Source organism: Dermacentor variabilis, chromosome 4 (genome assembly GCF_050947875.1).
Source record: "Dermacentor variabilis isolate Ectoservices chromosome 4, ASM5094787v1, whole genome shotgun sequence".
Classification (NCBI taxonomy): domain Eukaryota; kingdom Metazoa; phylum Arthropoda; class Arachnida; order Ixodida; family Ixodidae; genus Dermacentor; species Dermacentor variabilis.
Genome location: NC_134571.1, coordinates 153372709 through 153396177, shown reverse-complemented (window position 1 = coordinate 153396177; position 23469 = coordinate 153372709). Strand labels below are relative to the sequence as shown.

The 23469-nt window shown below is 45.2% G+C and overlaps 1 protein-coding gene and 1 non-coding gene across 3 annotated transcripts in view; both read right to left on the bottom strand.

Moving 5' to 3' along the window:
* The window catches only part of LOC142579899 (cell adhesion molecule Dscam1-like), a 204079-nt gene that overhangs the window by 77134 nt on the left and 103476 nt on the right, over nt 1–23469 (bottom strand). For both annotated transcript variants that reach the window (XM_075690570.1, XM_075690571.1), the window contains exons 6-8: nt 14107–14224; nt 12609–12787; nt 7994–8266 (exon numbers count right to left, since the gene is read on the bottom strand). In XM_075690570.1, the coding sequence (XP_075546685.1) occupies nt 7994–8266; nt 12609–12787; nt 14107–14224 (570 nt within the window). The remainder of the gene's footprint in view (nt 1–7993; nt 8267–12608; nt 12788–14106; nt 14225–23469) is intronic.
* TRNAT-CGU (transfer RNA threonine (anticodon CGU)) lies at nt 7099–7170 on the bottom strand. The gene has a single exon. It is a non-coding gene; the product is annotated as a tRNA-Thr (tRNA).

The window sequence follows — 23469 nt, the reverse complement described above, 5'->3', positions numbered from 1 at the left end:
TGGCCCAAAATTTTGTTGCAGCTGTTATTTACCTGTACCTTTTGGAAATTGGCCATAATCTACAAGACATTTAGGATTCCAGAATTTGTGAGTGCTCTACAACATCAATCTATTCGCTGTTTTTTTTTTTTTGTGGCGGTTCTTGTTGCCTCTGATTATATTACTAGAGTAGCATTGACATTAGCGCACTTATAGTTACTGGATACTTGGTGAGCATAGCGAACAAGCGACGGAAGCGCAATTTCTAATAGCTAGTTTCTGCGACCCAATCATTGTGTTGTTGAGTGTCACACAGGCAGATGTGTTGGACAAGTTTGTTCATGCCATGCGAACCTAAGTGTGAGTCAATGTGAACCAGCGTAGTGACTGTGCTGTAGTAGTCAATGCGAAATAATAAATCTTACGAAGCAAGTGGTCCGCAAAACAACGGTCTCTCCAAACGCATCTGTCATCTGTGTCCACTTGCCTAACGCATCAAGCAAGTATTTATACTTGGAAACTCAAGTTTTAAAGAAGTATATAAGTTAAGATAAAAAAATATTGCGTGAAGCAAAAAAAGGAAATAACTTCTGCTGCTTCTGTTTCTGCATACCATAATAACTTGTAAAGTTAGCTTTTCATGTAGCGGCATGGCTATAAGGATTATTAATTGATTGCGCAAGCCGCAAAAAGGACAGCACATTACGTGGAACACGAACAAAGTTGATCTTAAGCAAGAATTGAGCAAAGAGCAAGTTCATCAAAAACAAGATTACCAGGAGACCTTCCAAGACCCATAGTTTTCAAACTCAGTAATCCCCCGTTGTTATGGTAATGAAATAAATTGTGTAGTGCTGAAGACGTTGACATCTGCCATGATAAAGAAATACCTAATCCTGACGGCCAATGAGGAAAACGCGGAATTAATGCTAATTTTTATACTAAAAGATAGAATTGTCTCATTCGTTAAGAGACAAAGAGTTTGAGGTAGCCTTTGTCAGCATTCTGCGTGCACAAAAAATGTGCTCCTAGCGTCCTGCCATGCGAGGAAGTCGAAAGGGCCGCAATAGAACGCGCGCCTCAGTGCATATTGAAAAAATATAGGCAGCCGCCAGTCGATGTATTCACCCGTTGTACGAATCGTTGGATCTATGCACGTATCTCATCCTACTAGATCGCTTATTTGAGTTTTCTGCATTGATCTAGGTCGAGTTTTGTTTACTAACGGTAAAACGAGGAGTAAACTGAAATAAAATTGCAAAAGTATGCGATGTGGGTATAGTTGGTTCAACATGACCAGTGACGGTAAACTGGGTCGAAAAAGAAACACAGAAAGAACACAGCACTTTGTGGCCCGCGTTCTTATCGCGCATTAGTTTTTTTTTTAAACAAGACTATTTTGTCATTGTAAACAGAGACAGAAAAGGGAAAAGGACGACCATAACTTCCTTGGACTATCTGTACGGAGGGGAAGTCAACCGAAGTATCCTTTGCTAAACTTTCCTATATTTTCTTTTCTCTCTCTTTGTCTGCCTCCCCACACACATACAATATATATATATATATATATATATATATATATATATATATATATATATATATACATATATATATATATATATATACATATATATATATATATATGTGTGTGTGTGTGTGTGTGCGTGTGTTTGTTGAACTTTCGCAGTGATGTCTACACAGGTATACGCAGAAACCGTGCACGCAAGATGTCACAATGTCAGTGACGTCACAATGTACGCTGTCTCGAGATCGGAGGAAGAAAAGAAGCAGGATCACGCTGCGGATTCGCGACACTACCTCCCATCAATATCTCAAGATACGGGTTCTGCGAATGTACGACTCGAACCGCCTGTGTGACTAGGCACGTTCGCGATTTAAAGCTGATGCGCGAATGCTGGCGTTTGGGTTGTTTTGCAGCATCCACTCGGACGTGCGACGAAAAAATAATCTGCCTTCCACCACTCTGAAAGAAAAAATTACCGACGATTACGTTACTTCCTAATGCGAAATTTGAGCGCAGCAAATAAGCTGTTTCACATTTTCGATAGATTGAGGCAAAGAAATCGAGCAACACATGTATGCGCTATCACAGAATTTTTTTTTTCACACGTATTCCTTTAACAAAGACTCCACTAACAGTTCTTGACAGTCATGAAGGAAGCTTTGTGGTCGGAGAAATAGACTGATATATGTTCGACTTGGTACACCAATGCTTGATTCTCAAAGACGAGATCTATACAAGTGCCTCGCGAGGTTGTCACAGCCGTGGGACGCGTTACGAGCGAGAGGAACGGGATGTTCTCCCGCATAAGTGTTAGGAAATTGCTGTTTGTCTTTATGTCAAGCCGCCACCGATCTTGCTCTCTGATTGCCACCGCACAGGGCGAACGGCAGCGGCAATTTCGGCTCGGGCGGTGCACAAATACAGATCCGCCGCCACCGATCTGGCTCTCTGATTGCCACCGCACAGGGGTTGCATTGGAGGAGGAGCGAAGAAAGGAATTAAGTTCGAGCCGGCGCTTTGACAACCGGAGACTCGCAGGAAGGGGGGGGAGGGGGGCGGCGTGTACACCCAGCGGCAAACGATGGGGGCAGAAGCGCGCGCAGCAAGCGGACAACACGATAAAGGGAGGAGGGAAGAGATAGCAGCGACTGACTGATGCAACTGAAGAGCACCCTATCCGCCACACAAGAACAGGGGGGGGGGGACCCTTTCCTCCTCTTTCTGCATGGCGGCGACGGTGTTCTATGCAGTCACGTTATCTTGACTCTCTAGCGGCGACAGCGGCATCCAGCGGTATCAGTCGGTCGCTGCTAGCGCTGGGGGGATGAAAGGGGGCGGAGCTGGTTACGAGGCCGACGACAACGCCGACGACGACGCGAAACCCAGGAACGGACGCCAAAGAGCTGCGCTCTAAAACCTCGTTAACTTCCTTGACGACGCGACTGCTTTCACCAGTGCGTAGTTGATATTGAAGGAGTCGCTCATCGTGTACCTGTTCATTCGCGATGCGTGTGCGAAAATTTTACCCTATCACACATACACCCCCTTTGTCTTTACAGAAAGCAGCTTTATGTTCGCTAGTTCGATTACGTTACCCCTCCGCCTTATGTCAAATACGTTGTCTTCCTTTTTCACGATAGTAGGCTTTTATTGTTTAATGTTTTTAATTAATCTGTGAAACTTTTCTCCGGCGTTTTTCGCGCGGCTTTAGAGACGTTTAATAGTATTTCACGGTATGTGTGTGTGTGTGTGTGTTTAGCAAAGAAATGAGATTTAACAGTAGCATGCTCATGAGTAGTTATGCCAGTTACAGGTGAATAGGAATCATTGGACAAGTAATGCAGCGGCCTTAGTCTGTTCAGTGGGAAAAACTGGTTGTATTCACCCGAGAACAATCGAATTATTTCCGTCATGCAGTTATGCGTGCTGGGGTGGCGAACAAAAAGATGATTAATAATAATAATAATAATAATAATAATAATAATAATAATAATAATAATAATAATAATAATAATAATAATAATAATAATAATAATAATAAATCTTTTATTGCACATAACGTATACAGGGAAATGAAACGGGCCTGTCAAAGCCTGTAGTGGCTTGAGGGATTTGGCCGGGCAAAGTCGGCAGACGGACGTGAAGTAAAACATAAAATATGAACATAATATAAAGACAATATATCAACACAATACTAACATGAAATCTATAGTCACCAAGGTGCAAAGAGTTAGGAAAAGTAACATCAACAACAAATGAAAAATAAAGAGCAAGGAACAGTATTTTAACAATTCGTGCCTGATCATGAACATTTTTCAGGCATATAGGAACCGTGTTACAATGAGTGAACCATGATTTTTAGCACTTTTTTTTATGTTGCGGAAAACATTTCCTCTGGTAAGTCATTAAAAATTTGGGGAACATAAACACAGCGCCTGGCTTCCTCATGCCTTGTTGAGGAGCGCGGCACCTTAAAACGAATGGAACTACGTACGCTTCGGGAGACTGTATGACGTCTTTTGAAATTGCTGTCCCAGAAATGTTGTACCACTACAGTCTGTATAAAGAGTGTTCGATAACATGGAAGATCAAGGGCTGTGAAAATGTTATCAGACACAGAGAAGGGGGCGTTATATGCTATGTTTCTTAGTATGTTTCTTAATAAAGTGTCAACTCTGTTTTGCCATCTGGCTGAGCAAAAAGCAAGAACAGTAATCCCATATCTGAGAATGCTGTACACTAGAGCATGCGCAATATTTTTTTTATGTGAAAAGGAACAATGGATTTTATATGGAAAAACAACCAGGCCGCGCTTCCAAGCTTACCACAAACATGTGATAGCTGGCTGTGCCAAGACATATCACTGTCGAAGAAGACTCCCAAGTATTTTACCGAATTCACATGGGCGACAGGCATACTATTAATATTAATAATAATAATATTAATAATAATAATGCAGAAAGCCTTTTATTGCATGAGGAGGCCTTCTTTATTTACTAATGTGTATATAAAGAACGCTGTGAACTTCACACAATATTTGGAAACTCAACTCAACCCACCTGGAAACCACAACTTTTTTAAGTAGCCTAGTAGATTCACATTAGTTTGCGAAGACGTTGTACATTTTCGATGCCCATAAACGACATCAAAAATATATTTCTTTAGTAAATACTTGTTCAATGCGCTAACTCTAATGGAATAATACGACGAACAATCTTTAAAGATAGAAATGCGCTTTAATTTTGATGCAGGAGTAGTTTTTTTTTTGTGTGTGTGCAGAACACAAACTTTGTATGCCTCATTACATGCAGCTGGCACTTTTGCACGCGTCACCAAAACACTGCCAAAAGTCATTGCGCTTTATTTTTTTAGTTTTCCAGCAAGGAATATGGGTGCAGTTCGTCCCAGTAGTGACTGCAATGGCACAGGTATTACCGCAATTTGAGGCGGTCACCGATGTGAGGTGGCAGATTGCCGGGATACAGCTCTCCTCTGATCTTCACTCGGCCATAAAATAGCTATAGTGAATAGCACTGCAAAAAGGACAACCGTGTTCTAACGAAAACAGAAGTATATCTTATGCCCTGGTCTTGAACGAGAAGAAAATTGTGTTTGATGGGCTTGTAGCTCCACACTTAGCAAGCACTCTGGTTGACACAGAAGACACACTATTCGAGAGGACTGTCCAGCTGCTGCTTGTGGTTTGCCTTGTGGCAAAAAACAACAGCAGTACTGCACGTATTTTTACTAGCATTACACCAATGAGAAATATCAAACTAATCACCATTCTGCTGATCTACTGGACACTAATTGTAGATTCACTTTAGTGGCCAGGAAATCACCCTCGGAAGGTAGCAGGCGATTGTTCTTCTTACCCTCCCATTTGATGGCGTTAATGGTTGGCTACATTTGTCACACGTAACTTGCTCTTCCCGTCGCCCCTTTCATAACATTTTCCAGCATAACAAGATTTTTAACAAAACGGGAACGCGGTTCCACTATTTTTTTAGCAATACAGGTGTGTATAAATAAAAAGAAAGTTGCTGTTATCATGCACAGGCATGCTGGAAACAATTATAGCATCTATAAGGCCCATTCATTTATAGATATATGTGTAATCTTAAGTATTGAGAACGAAACCTCTGACTAATGTTAGGCTTGGTCAATGGTAACAAAAGTATTCAGAACTCTTTGAAAAGCTTCAGCTTTTACCGGCGAGATCATTATTGGAATTGAGAAGGAGCTGTTTCTGTTTTTTTATTCAAAGCATGAACGACTTTTCGTATTCACGCCCTCCGAGGTGTAAATAATAAGACTTGACGTTTGACTGTCCCTGGAAGTTGCATTTCTAAGTGTTCAATGGAGAGCTCCTAAAGATTCTTGTGCGCTTTCTTAACGCAAAAACCAACTCGATTAACTTGCCGCTTAAGCACTATCGCTTCATCATCCTGCTAGTGAGCTTAAAATTTTCAGTCGTAGGTCAGCCAACTTCGAAACATTCGCTAACAAGCCAAACAAAGGGTGCGATGATTTATGGGCCTGCTGAATATTTAACCACGAGCAGCTAATATGTGAACCAACTAACATGACTCCAGCGTTTACTAACATCTCAGATCGAATAATGCGAATCAGTGAGGCATTGATTACATACATAAACTCATTAAGAATGACTATGTATAGTTGTAGATTACAAAGGGATCATTAGTGCATTTAACTTCAAATTAACCAATCACCAAATGTATGAGAAGGTAAGTCTCGAAGAAAATAATAGAAGTAAATGTATCATAAACAAGCACATAACTTTAATTTCGTATACTTCTGATCGCAGTTCCTATATGATATATTCGGAACATATAAATTCGCATGAAGTAAAAAACGGCTAAGTTAACTGAATACGTTTTCAACAAAAGTCCCCTTCCGTGTTAATAAACAAAGAAACCTTCTTCGTCAAACCAGAAAAACTAAGGAATCTTAATTAAGGCAAGAGATTAAAATGCGGGCAAGCTTTAATCCATCTTGGTGCTTGCTAGACAAAAGAGTTCGTGGAAAGAGGCACGGCCTTATCAGTGCCTGGCAGCTCGAAGCACCTTTGTCACACTGAGTCTCATATTATTTTATTCAAGGGCCATGATAACATTTCGCATAACAATATATCTGCAGTAGATTGATTGTGCTCGCTAATCAGTCCGGGCCGCATCAATCGGCGATGATGAATATACATATATATTGAGCACCATCATTGCGTTTGTTTCTAGCAAAAGCTCCAATTAGCCAGCTTCGACTACACTTTAAACACGAGGTAAGAACTGAGCTCAAAACATATGATCTTCACAAAACGTTGTACATTAATTAAATCTCCAAATTACGTTGGTCAATATTAGCGCGAGCTTTAGGCTAACAAAAGACGCTAGCAGACATGCTAAACTACAACTTAATGCAAGGGGCTTAACCAAGGGACCCGATTTTTATTAATCCTATCATCAGAAGCGAACTAACATTGACACCAAGGACAACCTAGGAGAAATACATGCACTTAATAAATGAATTAAAGCAATGATAAACTAATGGAAAACAAAGTGCATGAAAAAACCACTTGCCGCAGGTGGGGAACGATCCCACGAGTTCGCATTACGCGTACGATGCTCTACCAATTGAGCTACCGCGGCACCGTTTCCCCGTCCGCTTTCTTGGGTGTTTGTGTTTCCTAATAGAGCCCTGGAAGTGTTAGCCAAAGCCACCGCTAGCAAACCTTCGCGGCGGATGTGGAACATCCTTCCTGCGGCAGGCGCCACGAGTACGTGATCTTTTCGGCTATTGGTGGTTTCGTGATCTTCTCGTTTATTAGATAACGAGGGTCTCGAATCCAACGACATTGATGCCTTCAGGTAACACCTACGGGTTTATTGACCAGTTGCCTTAACCCTACAAATATAGTACAAAAATGAAGCAGCTTTTGAAATGTACGAGCTCCCACACCATGAGAAAGCAAGCAGCGTTAGTTTAACAATTAGTGTATATGTCTCTGGAGTCCGTGAATACATGGGAAGCCTAAAATAATGAACTCCCGCTCTCGAAAAGTTGACTCCGGTGACATTGACTGTTCTATCACTGATCATTACTTGCAGTCACCATCTTCTTGTGGAGTTCTGTCTTAGCGATGAGCATTTCAATTTTATCACGAGCAACAAGTAGCGCTCATTGGAGAATTGTGCTAATGCTCTCTTCAAAGAATTACCATTGTCTGTTAGGCGCTAACAAGAAAATTAACTGTCGATATCCAATTTCGCTTGACTACACAGCCTTTCCATGCTGTGCTGTTTCGACTGCCAAACTGCTCGACGTATCTCCATTCCCCGGGTACAAGCAGCACGCTCTAAGCATGTTGTGCTGTGAAGCGCCGGGCTTCAGTCGTTAAAGAGAAGATTCGCGAGAGAAACCACTCCACGGAATAGTTACGCTAGCAGCGTACGAGCTAATCGCGGCACTCACCGTCCAGCTTGAGCCTCGCTGCAGTCTGGCAAGAGTCGTGGTCGTTGGCCGCGAAGCACTGGTACATGCCCGCGTCTTCGCGGCGCACAGTCCGGATGCGCAAGAGCCTGTGCTCGGCGAGGAGCTCGACGCGGCCGTCGGGCAGCAGCGGTGCGCCGTCCTTTCGCCACGTGACGCGGTTGATCGGCTGCCCGTCCACGGTGCAGTTGAACTCGGCCGGCAAGCCGATGGCCACCGTCTGCAGTTCGGGCTCCAGCCGCGCGCTCAGGGGTACTGCGAACAGAGAGGGAGGCAGAGAGCAAGAAAACAGAGACGCGTTGGCTGAGATGTATTCGACGGATGCACGTGACGGCAAGGCTGTAGTAGATACCCTTTAGTCAGTTCTTGGTTAAAAATTAACACATTCTTTGGCGTGCAGCGATACCGCCGGACTCATCGGGCTTGCTCACTTGCTTTGGTATTACGCTGCTGAGAAGGAGGTCGCGGGTTCAAATCCCGCACGCGACGGCCGCATTTCGATGGGAGCGAATTGCAAAAACGCCCGCGTGCCATGATTCGGGTGCACATTAAGCAACCCCAGGTGGCCTAAATTAACCCGAAGTCCGCCACTACGGGGCGCATCATAATCAGATGATGACTTTCGAACGCAAAATCCCAGAATTTAGTTAAACTGATTAATTAAGTGATACCCCTGCAACAAAGCTGTCCGCTGTAATATATAAATATGTGGAACACCATCTTGCACTGCTAAACACCCTTTCATGCTGTACCAACTAGACAAGAAAGTCTGAGTGTTGCTTTGTGATTTCCGAAAGTGCCGTTGTTCGGAAAAATATGGAGTCATAAATAGATTTTTAGGAGATATAACTATGTCTACAGTGATTGCAGACTGGGCAGTTAGCAAGTATGTGCTTCTTGTTCGCCTTCATCGGCAATATTTACGTGGTTGAAAGCACAGCAAATCGGTTCACCGGATCAAGCCGTGGAAGGGGGAAAATTATAATTTAGGTGTACAGTAAACTATGTTACAAACCGCCAACGGGTTTCTAAAAAAGGAAGCTTGCTTCGCAGTTCGAGAAAAAGAAATTGTGGTCGAGTGTTGTGCAGCGATGCCTCAGCTTGCAAAACTTCGCGAGCTCTGGCGACGCGCCCAGATGAACGAGCGAATCGTATCAAAACATAAATTTTAGCCCTCCGTACGCCTCCAGTTTCATCGGCTTGGGCGGGACATCAAGGGTGGCCGTAAAAGGGTAACGGGTCATACCATTGCCGGCGCCATTTTTCATTTGTGTGTTGTGCCACCCACTGCACTACCTATTAAAATATGTCGTTAAAACTGTTATGTTTAGCCTATTCGAAAGAAAGGAAAGGATTGGCGTGAGTGTGCGCCACGTCCACAGTGTTCGCATTCGATTATGGATAGACAGATAATGTCCGAAAGAGCAGACATGTCCATGACGCTCCACAGAAAGGCTTGGCAAGCGGCTTCCACCAATTGTGCGGATAGCTAGCGAACCAGTCACGATAATGCGCTATAATAATATTGCGATGATAACAATAGGCTTCGCTGGCGTCTAACATTACCCAGTCTTCTGTGTTTGAAACCAAGAAGCGACGTGTGGTTGGTGAGCTCTTGTTGGCGTATTTGGTTTTATCTCGACATTTTCTTGTCTTCTGCTTGCGCGCGTTGCGAGCTATGTTTGTTCACTGACTACCGTCGAGGAAAATCAGGCGAGCGAGCAACTGTAGGCCTCCTGGAACGAACCCTTTTCGTGTAACTCACTCTACCACCTCAACTAAACAGCAGGCTAGGAGATTACAGCCAAGGCGGACTCCACTTTTGTTCTACATATGCGCGCACTTGTGGTTACTTTTCTATATATTTGTAGTGTTAGGGAGGGTTTAAATATTAGATCTACCGCAGACAATACTAGCTTTAGTGAAACCCATTTGGAGCAGCCACTCGCCTAATGCGAAAACATTTTCGTAACCCAAACAACCGCAAAACACCTATCGAAGGCCACCCATTTGTTGCCGCTTTAAACGGTTTCCATGCCTAAGCTGACCTAAGCAGAGCGTAGCAATGTCATGAATAGCGGACGCGTAAATCCATGCGTGCAGAAAAAGCCCCTCAAGTATTCAAAAAAAAAGAACACTCACAAAGGCAACTGCGGGAAAACCCTTCTTACGATGACTAGCGACGGTAATGCGTTAGCATTCAACCAAACTAGCGACACAACCTATTGTAACCGCCCAAACGGGTTATTTATGAGGTTTTCACTCCAGCGAGCTCTTTCGCTTTTCACTAAGAACGCTCCACGTCATCTACTACTGTCACCGCAAAGCCTGCAGGAAGGTACCCTCCGAAATACACGGCGCCCCGGTGCGTCCGGACGCTGAGAACGCGTCCTGCGGCAACCGGTTTCCTCTCTCGCCCTTCTGTACACGCTGCGCCACCTAGTGGCACTCCCGAGAAGTTTGCGCGTGGCCTTCGAGACAAGAAGCCTGACGCACCGGCGCATGGGAACACTTAGCATTCTTGCTTCCCTTCCCGATCGCTCAGTAGCAGATGCTCAGTGACCCAAATTAGCAAGTTTCGTTGAAGAGTGGCACACATCTAGTGCATTCATGTCGCAGCTTGGGAAAGCGTCGGCGTAGAAGGTGTTCACTGAAAAGCGGCACATAACTCAGTTAACTGCTGACGCAGCCTGCTAATGCATTGGGTTGCTGTCCTTGAGGAACCTTTGTGACGTGGGTTTGATTTCGCTTAACATTCAAAATATCTCAGGAATCTTTTTCGTGATAATAGGTTGGTACATACCCAGTGGCACATACTTAGTTACCCATGTTGACGTACAAGTGCTTAGTTGAAGAGCACCACACGACCACTAGCATATGCTCAGTGACCCAAATTGGCATCAAAGAAGTTCTTTGGGGAGCGGTACCTACAAAAGTCCCGCGTCTACAGTGACCCATGTCAGCGGGAAAGAGGTTCGATGAAGAGCGGCCCGTACGCACACATTTCCACATGTTCAGTGACCCAAGGTGGTCTGATGGTTAGTTTCGAACTCTGTTACTTCAGCACAACAGCCTTATGCACTGTCTGTTCGACTACCGATCACCCAGTAACACAGGTAGGTGGAAGAACGCTTAGATACAAACGTAGGATGTCCGTGAAGGACCTTAAGCATGCTAATACATTAAAATGGCCACGCTAAACTGAAACCAAACGACAGAGATATCGGTATTGATAGAGGTAATAACAGCTTCATATCTGTGCCCTGCATCTTGGTGTCAATCATAATTTTGTCCCTCTGGCCAGTGTAAAGAAAGGAGCATGACTGCAAAGCTTATCGGATTAGCGTCAGCAGCGGCTTGTGCTTTTTTTTATATTTGTCTTGGTAGAACAAAGTTTATTGCCGAATTTCTGCGGCTGATCATATAGCCGCCCAGTAAAAGTTTTTTACCAAGGCGATTATAACCAGCAGATCCTACCCTGCTATACCCCTGCAAATTATATGACTCCAATTAGTGGAAAATAATATTCATTTAGTAAGAACGCCCTAAAGCGCTACCTTTGGGGATGTTGAAATCTTTAATGCAGCTTACTCCTCGTGCCGGAATTTTAGGCATCGCAAGTGTTCATAAAAATTCTACGCTATTTATGCCAAGCTCTGGAGGGCAACGTCGGCTTAGCCCAAGTACGCATATTTAAGAATGGAATACAACAAACATTGTTTGACAAGTCAGCCTGACAGAGGAGTAAAAAGAAAGGGATGGCATCGTGTCACTGCGTGTTCGATGACGCTATATTATACAACATTGCGGATAGTGCTGACAGCTTGGTTAGCAGCGAGAGCTGTCAGAGCAGCTTGGTTGGCTGTGAGAGTGGTTAGAGTGAGAGGCGATGATCCAAGGCTAACTCTACCTGTAACCCATTTCTCGCCGTTGATCACACGACGCTTCATATATCTAGCACTATAAATGTACTAGGAAGCATGTTATTTATACATAGACAGCGCCCGTTCACGCTTCTATGCAAGTTACTTAGTTCCCGAAAGCCCTGGAAGGGGGCACTGGATTACGACGTTGCAGCTTAATTGCGGCATTTACCGTCCCGAAGATACGCAGTCGACTATAAGGGACGCCGCCGATTTGGCCACCGCATTTATGGTAACCACCTTGTCTCTTTATTCGGGCACCAACTGTCAACACGCGGACGCCTTCGCATTCCGCCTGCTTAGAAATGCGACCATCCTCAGCAGGAAATCGAACGCTCGACTTCGCTCTCAGCAGCAGAACACCGTGTTGTTGCCAAGTCAAAGAGGCACGCATGCATACACTGAGTTTTGACCCTAGTGTTATTTATTGATCGATTATCAGATTCACCGGCGCAACTACGCATGGGCTGCATCTCTGCGTCTTTGGAAGGTTTCAAAACCGACACTGCAATCACGTCCTCTGCCGAAGGAGAACAAATAACAAATCATTGTCAACGCTTCTACGGAAGCTTTCCGGTTCATCTTGATGCTTCATATGTTGACGCCACTATAGCTCCAACAAGATGCGCTATCGGCATTACGATGCCGGGATAGCAAGCACCGGTTGTACCCACCTGCAACCGACAACACGGTTTGAATCGTCTGCTCTCCTGCGCTGTTCCTGGCCACGCAGGTGTATCGGCCTGTGTCCAGCACATTGACGCCGAGGATGCTGAGAACCCCGTTGGTGAACTGCAGCCTGTCAGACTCAGCGACGGCGAAACGCCTGCCGCTGCGGTCTTCGTGGTACCATCTGCGTCCACGAAGGTTGGCACATTTTCGACGATTCCCAAGATGTAGAGAGGAGATTGAAAAATTACTCTATAAACTGTACAACTTTCTTGAAGCTAAATTAACAATAAACTTATTAAAAGCGCAATTCTAGCTACGTAAATTGTGCATGCGCAAGTGGCTTATGCGCTTTGCTGAACACAATTCGCGCCAATAATTACATATCAAACGCATAATCAACAAAAATATCTTAACTTGCTTTATTCATCATTACGGTATATCTTCATATTTGAAACATCGAGACAACCGCATTTGATGACACCTTCAATTTCTTTTATTTTCGTGGATAGCTTCTATTCCGAGATATTCGTCAGCAAGTTTGGCACTCTACAAATTTCGCATTCAGGGGGCGTTGACCATGACGCAACGTCAAACCGCGAGGAAACAACGTCAGGGAAATGGCAAAAGGCTGTCATTGCTTGTTTTCACCATCCCATAGTAAGAGTACTGCCATTATCAGTATTGGCCAGCTTACAAACGATATGACGCATGCAGTTAGCTACGCAAAAATGGGGCATTGACGGTGCCTAGAGGACGATGACCTTGAATGCAAAATTAGCTGCATGAACCTCAAATTTGATTAATAGCTCAGAACAGTAGCGCTCAGTGATAATTAAATAAAGCGAATTTGTCTGTAACGAATACGACTGTCCTAATGTTCAAAATATAAACATATGCCACAATCGCGAGAGTAAAATATATATTTAGGGTGATTTATTTTTTTAGTGTTCGGTGACTCTAGCTTGCCTCAGAAATTTTGTAAGCGTAAGCACATATGCCACCTGTGCACGAAAACATTGCGTAGCTAGCACAGCGTTATAAACAAAATTACTGTTCATTTAAATTTGAAGACATTGTATATCTCATAGAACATTTGACTGGTCGTTTTGATCATTCAGGAACAGTTTCATGGGGTGGTTTACATTCAGCAGATGAAAAACGGAGCCCTGAAAGCACACTGCCCTGGATCATTCAGTGCGCCCCGTTCCAGCCTAGAGTACACAGAGGCGCTCTCACCTTGGAGCTGGGAGTACGACCTATATCATAGAGCATATCTTAATCACGTGGCTTCTCTCTATGCTCTGGTTGCAGCTTAACTATCAGCTGAGGCAGGAATTTCTAGGAACAAATCTCAAGAGTGATCGCTGCAAACCGAATTGAACCGCGATAGGAACCAGTCGAATGTATCATACAACAAATATCACGCTGAGTTCTTGGAATTGACCCAACCCTGAATCATGCACATCATCGTTTCTACTAGTAATATCTTGCAGCGCTTACGTGTAGCGAGGAAGTGGATATCCGTGAGATACGCAAGGCAAGTCGACGTGAGCTCCCACTGTCGTTAGCACATCGGAAAGGCTGAGTGTCACTTTCACTTGGGTCACGGCATGGGCATCTGCAAAATAGAACCATCTTAAACGTCAAAGGATGAAGATGCACCTCGGTACGTCCATAGACAACACATACGTACGTAACAATAAAAGAAGCAGGCTGCTTTAGGAACCCCAACATTTTTCGCAGATCGGCACAACATCTATGGTGACCTGCGTTTTTCCTTCACTTAACAAAAATGAGATTTTGAGTTTACTATTGTTTTAAATTTACAAAAATATTGCAAGGTTGCATCTATTGGTTCGGATTGTTTGACATACGACTTTACTTCTTGTTTGGCTGCATTTCAACACAGACAAAAAAAAATGAAAACTTGTTTTCGTATGCGACCTTCATGATGTATTCATTTCACTTCTCACCGACTAATGAACACCAATCTCTGAGGATGTACGTACTTTAAGGTACTAGGGATGGCGGAAGCGATAAAGTAACGTCACAGCCGCAATGTTTAGGCACTACTTATTGAGCGAGGCTTGACGAAGGCCATTTCAATTTTTTTTCTTGGCAAGTCAGCCAAGTTACAATGCGAAGTGTCATGTTTAACGATAACAATCTAGAAAGTATATCTTTTTGTCAAAGTTGGCAAATATTTCGAAGCAGCCGTAAAGGAACAAACATTACCGATTCAAAAATAAAAAGGAATTTCCGGCGTACACATCTTTTCCACATTACGGCTATATTGGTCCGCCCAAGGATTCACAACACGTGCAGTGATAAAGATTCAGAGGCGCATTGGCAGCGTGTGCTTTGTGTTGCCTTCGAAGCTCTGTATGCTATCTTTAGGTTTTGAATGCAGTAGTTCTTGTCTGTAGCTTTTATTTCTTCATCATAAGAAAAGAAGTCCGAAAAACATTTGTACAGAGAAGCGTCGTCCTTGCATTGTAGGATAACCACTGAATCTTCTACATTTATACAAATACTTGCACAAGAATAGTCAAAGAAAAACACAATGCTAAGCATACGCAAGATAATTCATACAGTTATCGTCAGCCCGCTTTAGCCCTTATAGACGATAAGACAATTAAGACGCTTGTACTGACGATTAGCGGAAAACATATCCGAGCTCACGCCACTGGCCCCTGCATTCAAGACGCTCGGAGACCATGCCTGAAGCGAAATAACAGTTTAAGGATAGACACGGTACGCATGGCTCTGTATTAACCACGCGTTTATGTGCACGTCTGACACCACAGAGAAACGGTAATTCAATGCAACTGGCGCTGCCGCAATCAATGCGCATCATCACAGGTGATGCTTTGCTATTTCCGTGCGTTGCTTCTCATGTGGACCTAGCTCAAACCCACCGGGCGACAGTTGTAGCAGTCAGAAGCACGAGTTGTGCTACGTGTTCAAGTTTTGGTGTAGTCATGCGACGTTCATAACCGATGTGGTCGTTTTGACGATATTAGTCACTAGGTTTTTCAACTTCATGGAGGCGTTCACCGGAACACAAACCTGTGCTGAATATGCATATAAAAATTTAGTGATTACAATGATGACGACGGTGCCAACCTCTCGCCCCCCCCCCATATACCATACACATCATCATCATCATCAGCCTGGTCACGCCCACTGCAGGGCAAGGACCTCTCCCATACTTCTCCAACTACCCCGGTCATGTACTAATTGTGGCCATGTTGTCCCTGCAAACTTCTTAATCTCGTCTGCCCACCTAATTTTCTGCCGCCCCCCTGCTACGCTTCCCTTTCCTTGGAATCCAGTCCGTAACCCATAATGACCATCGGTTATCTTCCCTCCTCATTATATGTCCTGCCCATGCCCATTTCTTTTTCTTGGTTTCAATTAAGAAGTCATTAATTCGCGTTTCTTATCCCTTAACGTTACACATATCATTCTTGTTTCCATAGCTCGTTGCGTCGTCCTCAATTTAAGTACAACCCTTTTCGTGAGCCTCCAGGTTTGTGCCCCGTACGTGAGTACTGGCAAGACACAGCTGTTATACACTTTTTCTCTTGAGTGATAATGGCAACCTGCTGTTCATGATCTGAGAATGCCTGCCAAACGCACCCCAGCCCATTCTCATTCTTCTGACTATTTCAATCTCATGATCGGGATCCGCGGTCACTACCTGTCCTAAGTAGATGTATTCCCTTACCACCTCCAGTGCCTCGCTAGCTATCGTAAACTGCTGTTCTCTTCCGAGGCTGTGAAACGTTACTTTAGTTTTCTGCAGATTAATTTTTAGACCCACCCTTCTGCTTTGCCTCTCCAGGTCAGTGACCATGCATTTCAGTTGGTCTCCTGAGTTACTAAGCAAGGCAATATCATCAGTGAATCAAAAGTTACAAAGGTATTCTCCATCAAATTTAATCCCCAATTCTTCCCAGTCCAGATCTCTGAATACCTCCTGTAAACACGCTGTGAATAGCATTGTAGATATTGTATCTCCCAGTCTGACGCCTTTCTTTATTGGGATTATGTTGCTTTCATTATGGAGGACTACAGTGGCTGTGGAGGCGCTATAGATATTTTTCAGTATCTTTCCATACGGCTCGTCTACACCCAGATTCCATAATGCCTCCATGATTGCTGAGGTTTCGACTGAATCAAACGCTTTCTCGTAATCAATGAAAGCTACATATAAGGGTTGGTTATTTTCCGCATATTTCTCTATCACTTGATTGATAGTGTGAATATGGTCTATTGTTGAGTGGCCTTTACGGAATCCTGCCTGGTCCTTTGGTTGAGGAAAGTCTAAGGTTTTCCTGACTCTATTTGCAATTACCTTAGTAAATACTTTGTAGGCAACGGACATTAAGCTGATCGGTCTATAATTTTTCAAGTCTTTGGCGTCCCCTTTCTTATGGATTAGGATTATGTTAGCGTTCTTCCATGATTCCGGTACGCTCGAAGTCATGAGGCATTGCGTATACAGGGTTGCCAGTTTTTCTAGAACAATCTACCTACCATCCTTCAACAAATCTGCTGTTACCTGATCCTCCCCAGCTGCCTTCCCTCCTTGCACAGCCCCGAAGACGTTCTTTATTTCTTCCGGTCTTACTTGTGGGATTTCAAATTCCTCTACAATATTCTCTCCTCCATTCTCGTCGTGGGTGCCACTGGTACTGCATAAATCTCTATAGAACTCCTCAGCCACTTGAACTATCTCATCCATATTAGTAATGATATTGCCGGCTTTTTCTCTTAAAGCATACATCTTTTTCTTGCCAATTCCTAGTTTCTTCTTCAATACTTTTAGGCTTCCTCCTTTCCTGAGAGCATGTTAAATTATATCCATATTATATTTCCCTATGTCAGCTGTCTTACGCTTCTTAATTAACTTGGAAAGTTCTGCCAGTTCTATTCTAGCTGTAAGGTTAGAGGCTTTCATACATCGGCGTTTCTTGATCAGATCTTTCGTCTCCTGCGATAGCTTACTGGCATCCTGTCTAACACAATTACCACCCACTTCTATTGCACATTCCTTAATGATGCCCATAAGATTGTCGTTCATATCTTCAACACTAAGGCCCTCTTCCTGAGTTAAGGCTGAATACCTGTCCTGTAGCTTGATCCGGAATTCCTCTATCTTCCCTCTTACCGCTAACTCATCGATGGGGTTCCTATGTACTAGTTTCTTCCGTTCGCTCCTCAAGTCTAGGCTCATTACACACGTATTATAGAACAGAAAATGATTACAAGAGGACTTTGAAATACCAAACAAGAAGCGCAACAATTACGGTGGCCATACTGATAAATTTCCACCGCTGATTCCCTCAGTACCCTACATATACAAGCCGTAGTCACAAGGCATACTAATGAAAGGCGTTTCCTGGATTGGGGTTTGGCTTGAATATATATTACCAAAGTGGGAGAACCTTCTAGAAGCGCATTCGTGGTTTGTTGTGAAACACAGCGGGTCACTTACTCCGGCTGGTTTACCAGAATGTGATGCTGGAGCAAACAAAAACTTATTGACGTTAGGATACTCCCTGATTCGAAATTTGAGCGCGGCTGTATACGTGTTTTCCTTTTGCGATGCATTGGCTGGCGTGGATAATCTGTCTCCTGCGGCACGTCGCAAACGGAGCAAAGTGTGGCGCGACTGCCTGACTGATTGGGGGATCGCGAGAGGCGGCACGTGGCTGACGCGTGGGTGGGATTCCCAGCAGGCGCCGCAGATAGACCTCCGCTCAATCAGCACTCCGTTTCCATACAAAATACGCGCGCTACTTGGGCGCCATCTCGTTGCCATTGTCGCCGCAAAACATTCTTGTGGGGCACTATGCTTTTCTTTTCACGCCATTGTCGCCGCAAAACATTCTTGTGGGGCACTATGCTTTTCTTTTCACGCTATCGCCAAACCCTCCTCCTCCACTTTCCTCCTCCGTCTCTTTTCGCTATCGCCGTCTTCCATCTCCCGCTGCGCCCCGCGTTATAGTGCCTAGAATATACGGGCTAGTGTGCCGTCCGCGGCCTTCCGCATGGCACCGGATGCGATGAATACCGGCTGCTGCCGCCACATAATGCACACATACATGAAGAAGCTAAATCTAATGGCAGTTCTGCCATTGCCTTTGCGCTTTACTCTCTTTATTGATGCCTTTTACAAAAAAACCGAAACCTTAAGGAAACAGAACTTTACAAGTGCTGTCAAAGCAGGTTTTTCATGCTCTGTGCACCGTAGTTGTGGAAAGGCCAGTGTCTGGCAGCTGACCTGAAAAATCAGCTAGACTCGCCACATGCAACTTGCTTTTGCAAACGAACACAGTATAAGCATCTTCCGTGGCCTTCACAGCGGTTGACAAGGCCTCCATTTTCAAAATGGGTAGTGCAGTATGAAGCAGCGTCGGCGCTACCTTCAGCTTTACTTACGCAAAGGAAGCCTACACACTGTGGTGAATAATTTTTGGCAGTGATCTTTCGTGCAACATAACCTGCAGTATAGCAGATCAAAGCACTACTGCTCCTTTTTTCTTGTCTTTCTTTTTTCTGGCACTCACAAGGTGCATGCATTGGATATTGAGGAAATATCGTGGGTATGGAGTAGATTTTCAGGCGTGGTTTATCGTGGGGAATCTCGTGGTCAACGCCCTTCACGATGATAGAGAACGCGCGCTCGACTAAACTGTTTTCGAAATGTTTTTCACAAACCACCGCAATTGGTGCGAGCCTTCTGTCCGTTCTTCTGATCATTCTTGCCCATTCTGCTACCGCTTCATTTCAGATGGAGGCGTGAGCAAGGATACACGCCGTTTGTTCGAGCGGTGACCGCTTCTACACTACGACAAAAAGCAGGTGGGTCGAAATCGGGGCCAGTTGGTACATAGTTAAAAAAAAAGAAAAACTGCTGGCCTTGCTGGGACTACGCAGTTTTTAATAAAGTTCAGTTGATAGTCCAGTCGTTGTGGTGTGAACCTCTCCTCTTGTCCTTTGTGCTTTGTGACTGTTTTTTTTTTCTTTCAACAAAGCAGATCCTCTCCTTGCACTGTCTCTATAGCTTCGGCATTTTTTCACCGCCGCCGCATAGTTCTCGTAACAACAGGCACACGAACACAGCAGCCACGCACTGACTCTTTGAAACACGAAAAACAAACACGCAACGCTATAATAACATTGAAACCGCAAACATAGAAACTGACGCAACCGCTGCGGAACTGCTATGCGGAGCAGACGACACGCGCAGTATGCACGGATGGATGGATGGATGGATGGATGGTATAAGCGGCCCCTTTGGTACGGGGTGGTAGGTTGTGCCACCAAGCTCTTGCTATTAAACTGTCTGATGCACTACCTAGGTTAAAAAAAAAAAAACACCCTATGAACTCTCACAACCAAATTTTCTGATCCCCTATTGCGAAATTTGTTTCGCACCTCTGTTTTTTGTCGTTTCCCTACTTTTCTTCCACCCATCCCCCAATCGCTTCTTACTAATCTCTATTGCGGAATGTTCACTTTCCCACTGCTCTCGCTGAAGCGAAGGACTTCAAGGAGGCCAGTGGTACCTAAATCGACCGCTTGGCAGACGTCTCAACATTCTAATAAAACATGCTCCATCATTTCCCTAGCTTTACCGCAACAAGCACATGCTTCTTCTTCCTTCTTATATCTCGCTTTATAGGTGCGTGTTCTAAGACATCCCAATCTCGCTTCGAAAAGTAATGAGCTTCGCTTTGAGTCTCTTGTCTCTTTAAATTGTCTCTTTCCTGATTGCGTTGCTTTCCTCTTAACTAGTTACTCATGGCAGGTTTCTTTTCCATTGCAGCCACCCATGAGATTATTTCACGCTCTCTGACTTTGCGTTTGACTTTCTTTCATGCTGTGTTGCCCACCCTACAAGCCGCATACTTGCTGGTAAGCGTCCTCGTTCTTTTCATCACCTGTGAATCAATTTTTTTCCTGTACAGATACCTCAGCACTCTGCCAACCCATTTACTTTCTTCCATATTCCTCAGCCTTTCTTCACAATCAATTTTACTGCGAGCTTCCCTTACTTCAAAGCTGGTCCAGCACGTGTCACCCTGCACAGCTTCATTTGAAGTCTTCCCGGGAGCGCTCAATGCACCCACCCGTTTGACAGTGACCTCTGCCGGCAACCGTAGGCATTAATTGCAGGCGGCGCCACGCTTGTTCATAGAAAAGAGCGGGTGCACAGCTCACTAGCCAGTATATTCTAGGCCCTATTGGCCTCGAGCTCCACCACTGGAAAAGCTGGCGCCACCGTCGGCGTGACGTGCTAGGAGGGATCACGTGGACATAGCGGCCGCGTCGGCTGCTTCGGGAGCGCCGAAGCGAGCTGAAAACGAGAGTTTAAATTCCCGCGTACGCTGCGGTCCTCATTTAGTGGCGAGATTTCCCCGCTTCGAGTGTCTCCTTTACAACGCTTGAAAGCACTACAGTAGGTAGTGGCTGCCTTTGAAGGCGCACACATGGTAGGCTACTGCTCGGTGCCGCAGTGCCGGACGTAAGTAATGGAGGCCGATGTCAGCCTTCTTCACACGTAGGCACAGGACAAGAAGCCGCGTGAAGCTTGGCTCGCGAACCATAAAACCGGCAAACAGTCATCGGCTACAACTAGAGTATCCAGCAAACACAGACGCGAGGAAGATTTCTGCTACGGCGCCGTGTCTGTGATGTTCGGAAAACGCGCACTGAGACGCTCACCCGAAGTCCGCTGCCCGACTAATGTCATGACGGTTTGGTCTATGAACTTGTCGATGCTATAGATACTGGCAAGTTCAGTGCAGTGGAAAGGGAGCGGTAAGAAGCACATTAAAAAGAAAGCATGGCATATGGTCATGTTTGTGTTATGAATTAGTGCTTTGGATTACAAAAAAGGAGCAGCGGGAAATCGCACGCTGAGAACACAGATAAGCATACAGTGTGACGCAACTCTAGAAATAATATTGAAAGGTAAAAGAATTTAGAAGAAAAAAAAATATTGAATCGTCGCGACGGCACATCACAGTCCCCGTAGGCGTCGAAGTCTCTACAATGAAATTATTTTTTGAACAGCTCTGATAGCGCCCACGCAACAATGGTTGCTTGTATACTGTCAAATGCTCATATTCTGCGGCCTAAAGCTCATGGCACAGTGCGAAAACGGGCACGCGGCGAAATAAGCGAAACAGTGCGCGGACAAGCATGCAGACGCGCAGTCGGTCGCTGCGAATCTGTGCGATCGCTGCATTGAGGCTTCATTCTATTACGCTCCATTTAGTTATACAAACACTACAAGAACATATTTCACGTAGTTTGCTCTCAGCGTTTACCTACCTTTCACGCAAGAAGCCGGTTCAGGAGACTCCATCGCGGCGACCGCGCGCAGTGGCGTTCACTGTACGTATTCGGTAAAGAGATAGCGTCTGTAAAGGATTGTGCTCTTTCAGTTTGCCCAAGATTAATATTTAGACAGTGAAAAGCTTCTCTCGTTTCGAAAGTACTTACAGAAATGTCCGGAAGAACTCGCGCGTAGTGTTTTCAGTAAGCGCTGACAGCAAAACCTATGAGGAGCGCGCCACGTGATCCCTCATATTACGCCAGCGAGCCGCTTCCGATAGATGGCGACTCCGTAACTCCTCGCCGCCAATACCCGCGTTCGCTTTCATCCTTGGCTGTGCTCCTTCGCTCGTTGACGAGGGACAAAGCCGATGCCAAAGCTTTCACAACAACGGGCGCCTAAGAGTTCCACTCTAAAAAAATTTGCGCAGAAACAATGTTGGATAATTTGCTAAGCGAGTGCGAACATTTCTCGTCTAGACATGGCAGAAACCCGAACGCACTCCCTTTTGAGGAAACGCTCGCTCGAGGATCGACCCATGCGCTTTCCACGACACCCTGACGACGGAGCCAGTGGAGTCGCTGATGGTAAACACTGCATCTAATTCGCCTCCGACAAGCTGATTTTGAGAGTGCGCATTTGCCTGCCGCAAGTGCAGATCATCCACTCGGCACCGCTTCGTCTCGGCTGTCTCGTTCAGTGGCCGTTCGCTTGGCATGCCGCAGTTCTTCGGCCGTGCGAAGCTTGGTGCTCACGCTCCACGGTTCCGCCTATCTCGTCGGCCCGTCGATTCGCCTCCTACCTCGCCACTTTGGAACTCATCGCATACCTCTGTAGTTTGTGCATAGCCTTTGATCTCTTACGCTTCACTTCTGTTTGATACTGGGCTTCTTCGATTGTCCACTTCTGGCTACCCGCGGGCTGCCAGAGCCAGGCAAAACGCCTTCGTTCTTTCTCGGCTTGCTCCGCTCATCGCGCCACGCACTTCAGCCGGGCGTTCGCTTTGCTCGGGCTGGACAGTTCTGGCTACCCGCGGGCTGCCAGAACCTGCCGGGGCGATTTTGGTCTGGCTGCTTTCTGGAAATTCTCTGGCTAGCAGACGACTAAAAGAGGCGATGGGCGCTCATCGCCATTTTGGCGGGTACTTCACGGATTGCTGCGCTGGCACTTGAGGACTAAAATTTACCCCGCTCAGCCAACTGTCTACGGTCATCTTCGGACTTCCTTACTTCTAGCGTTATCTTTTCAGGTGCTAACGCTCCGTTCCTCATGACGAAGCGGTGTCATACGAGCAGTGGTGAACCGTTCGAAGCTTTTGTGCGTGTATGTGTTTGTGTCCCCTGAAGGCTACTCCGCGGTGGTGATCAGCGCGCCGCGCTCTCATGCATGCATGTTATCTGCATCGTGTTCCACGCAAGGTGTAGACGCTCGTTCACACATTGCGGTGCATTTTGAATTCATATTTACCTGGTAGCGTTCCTTGTCACATATCTCAGGTATGTATATAT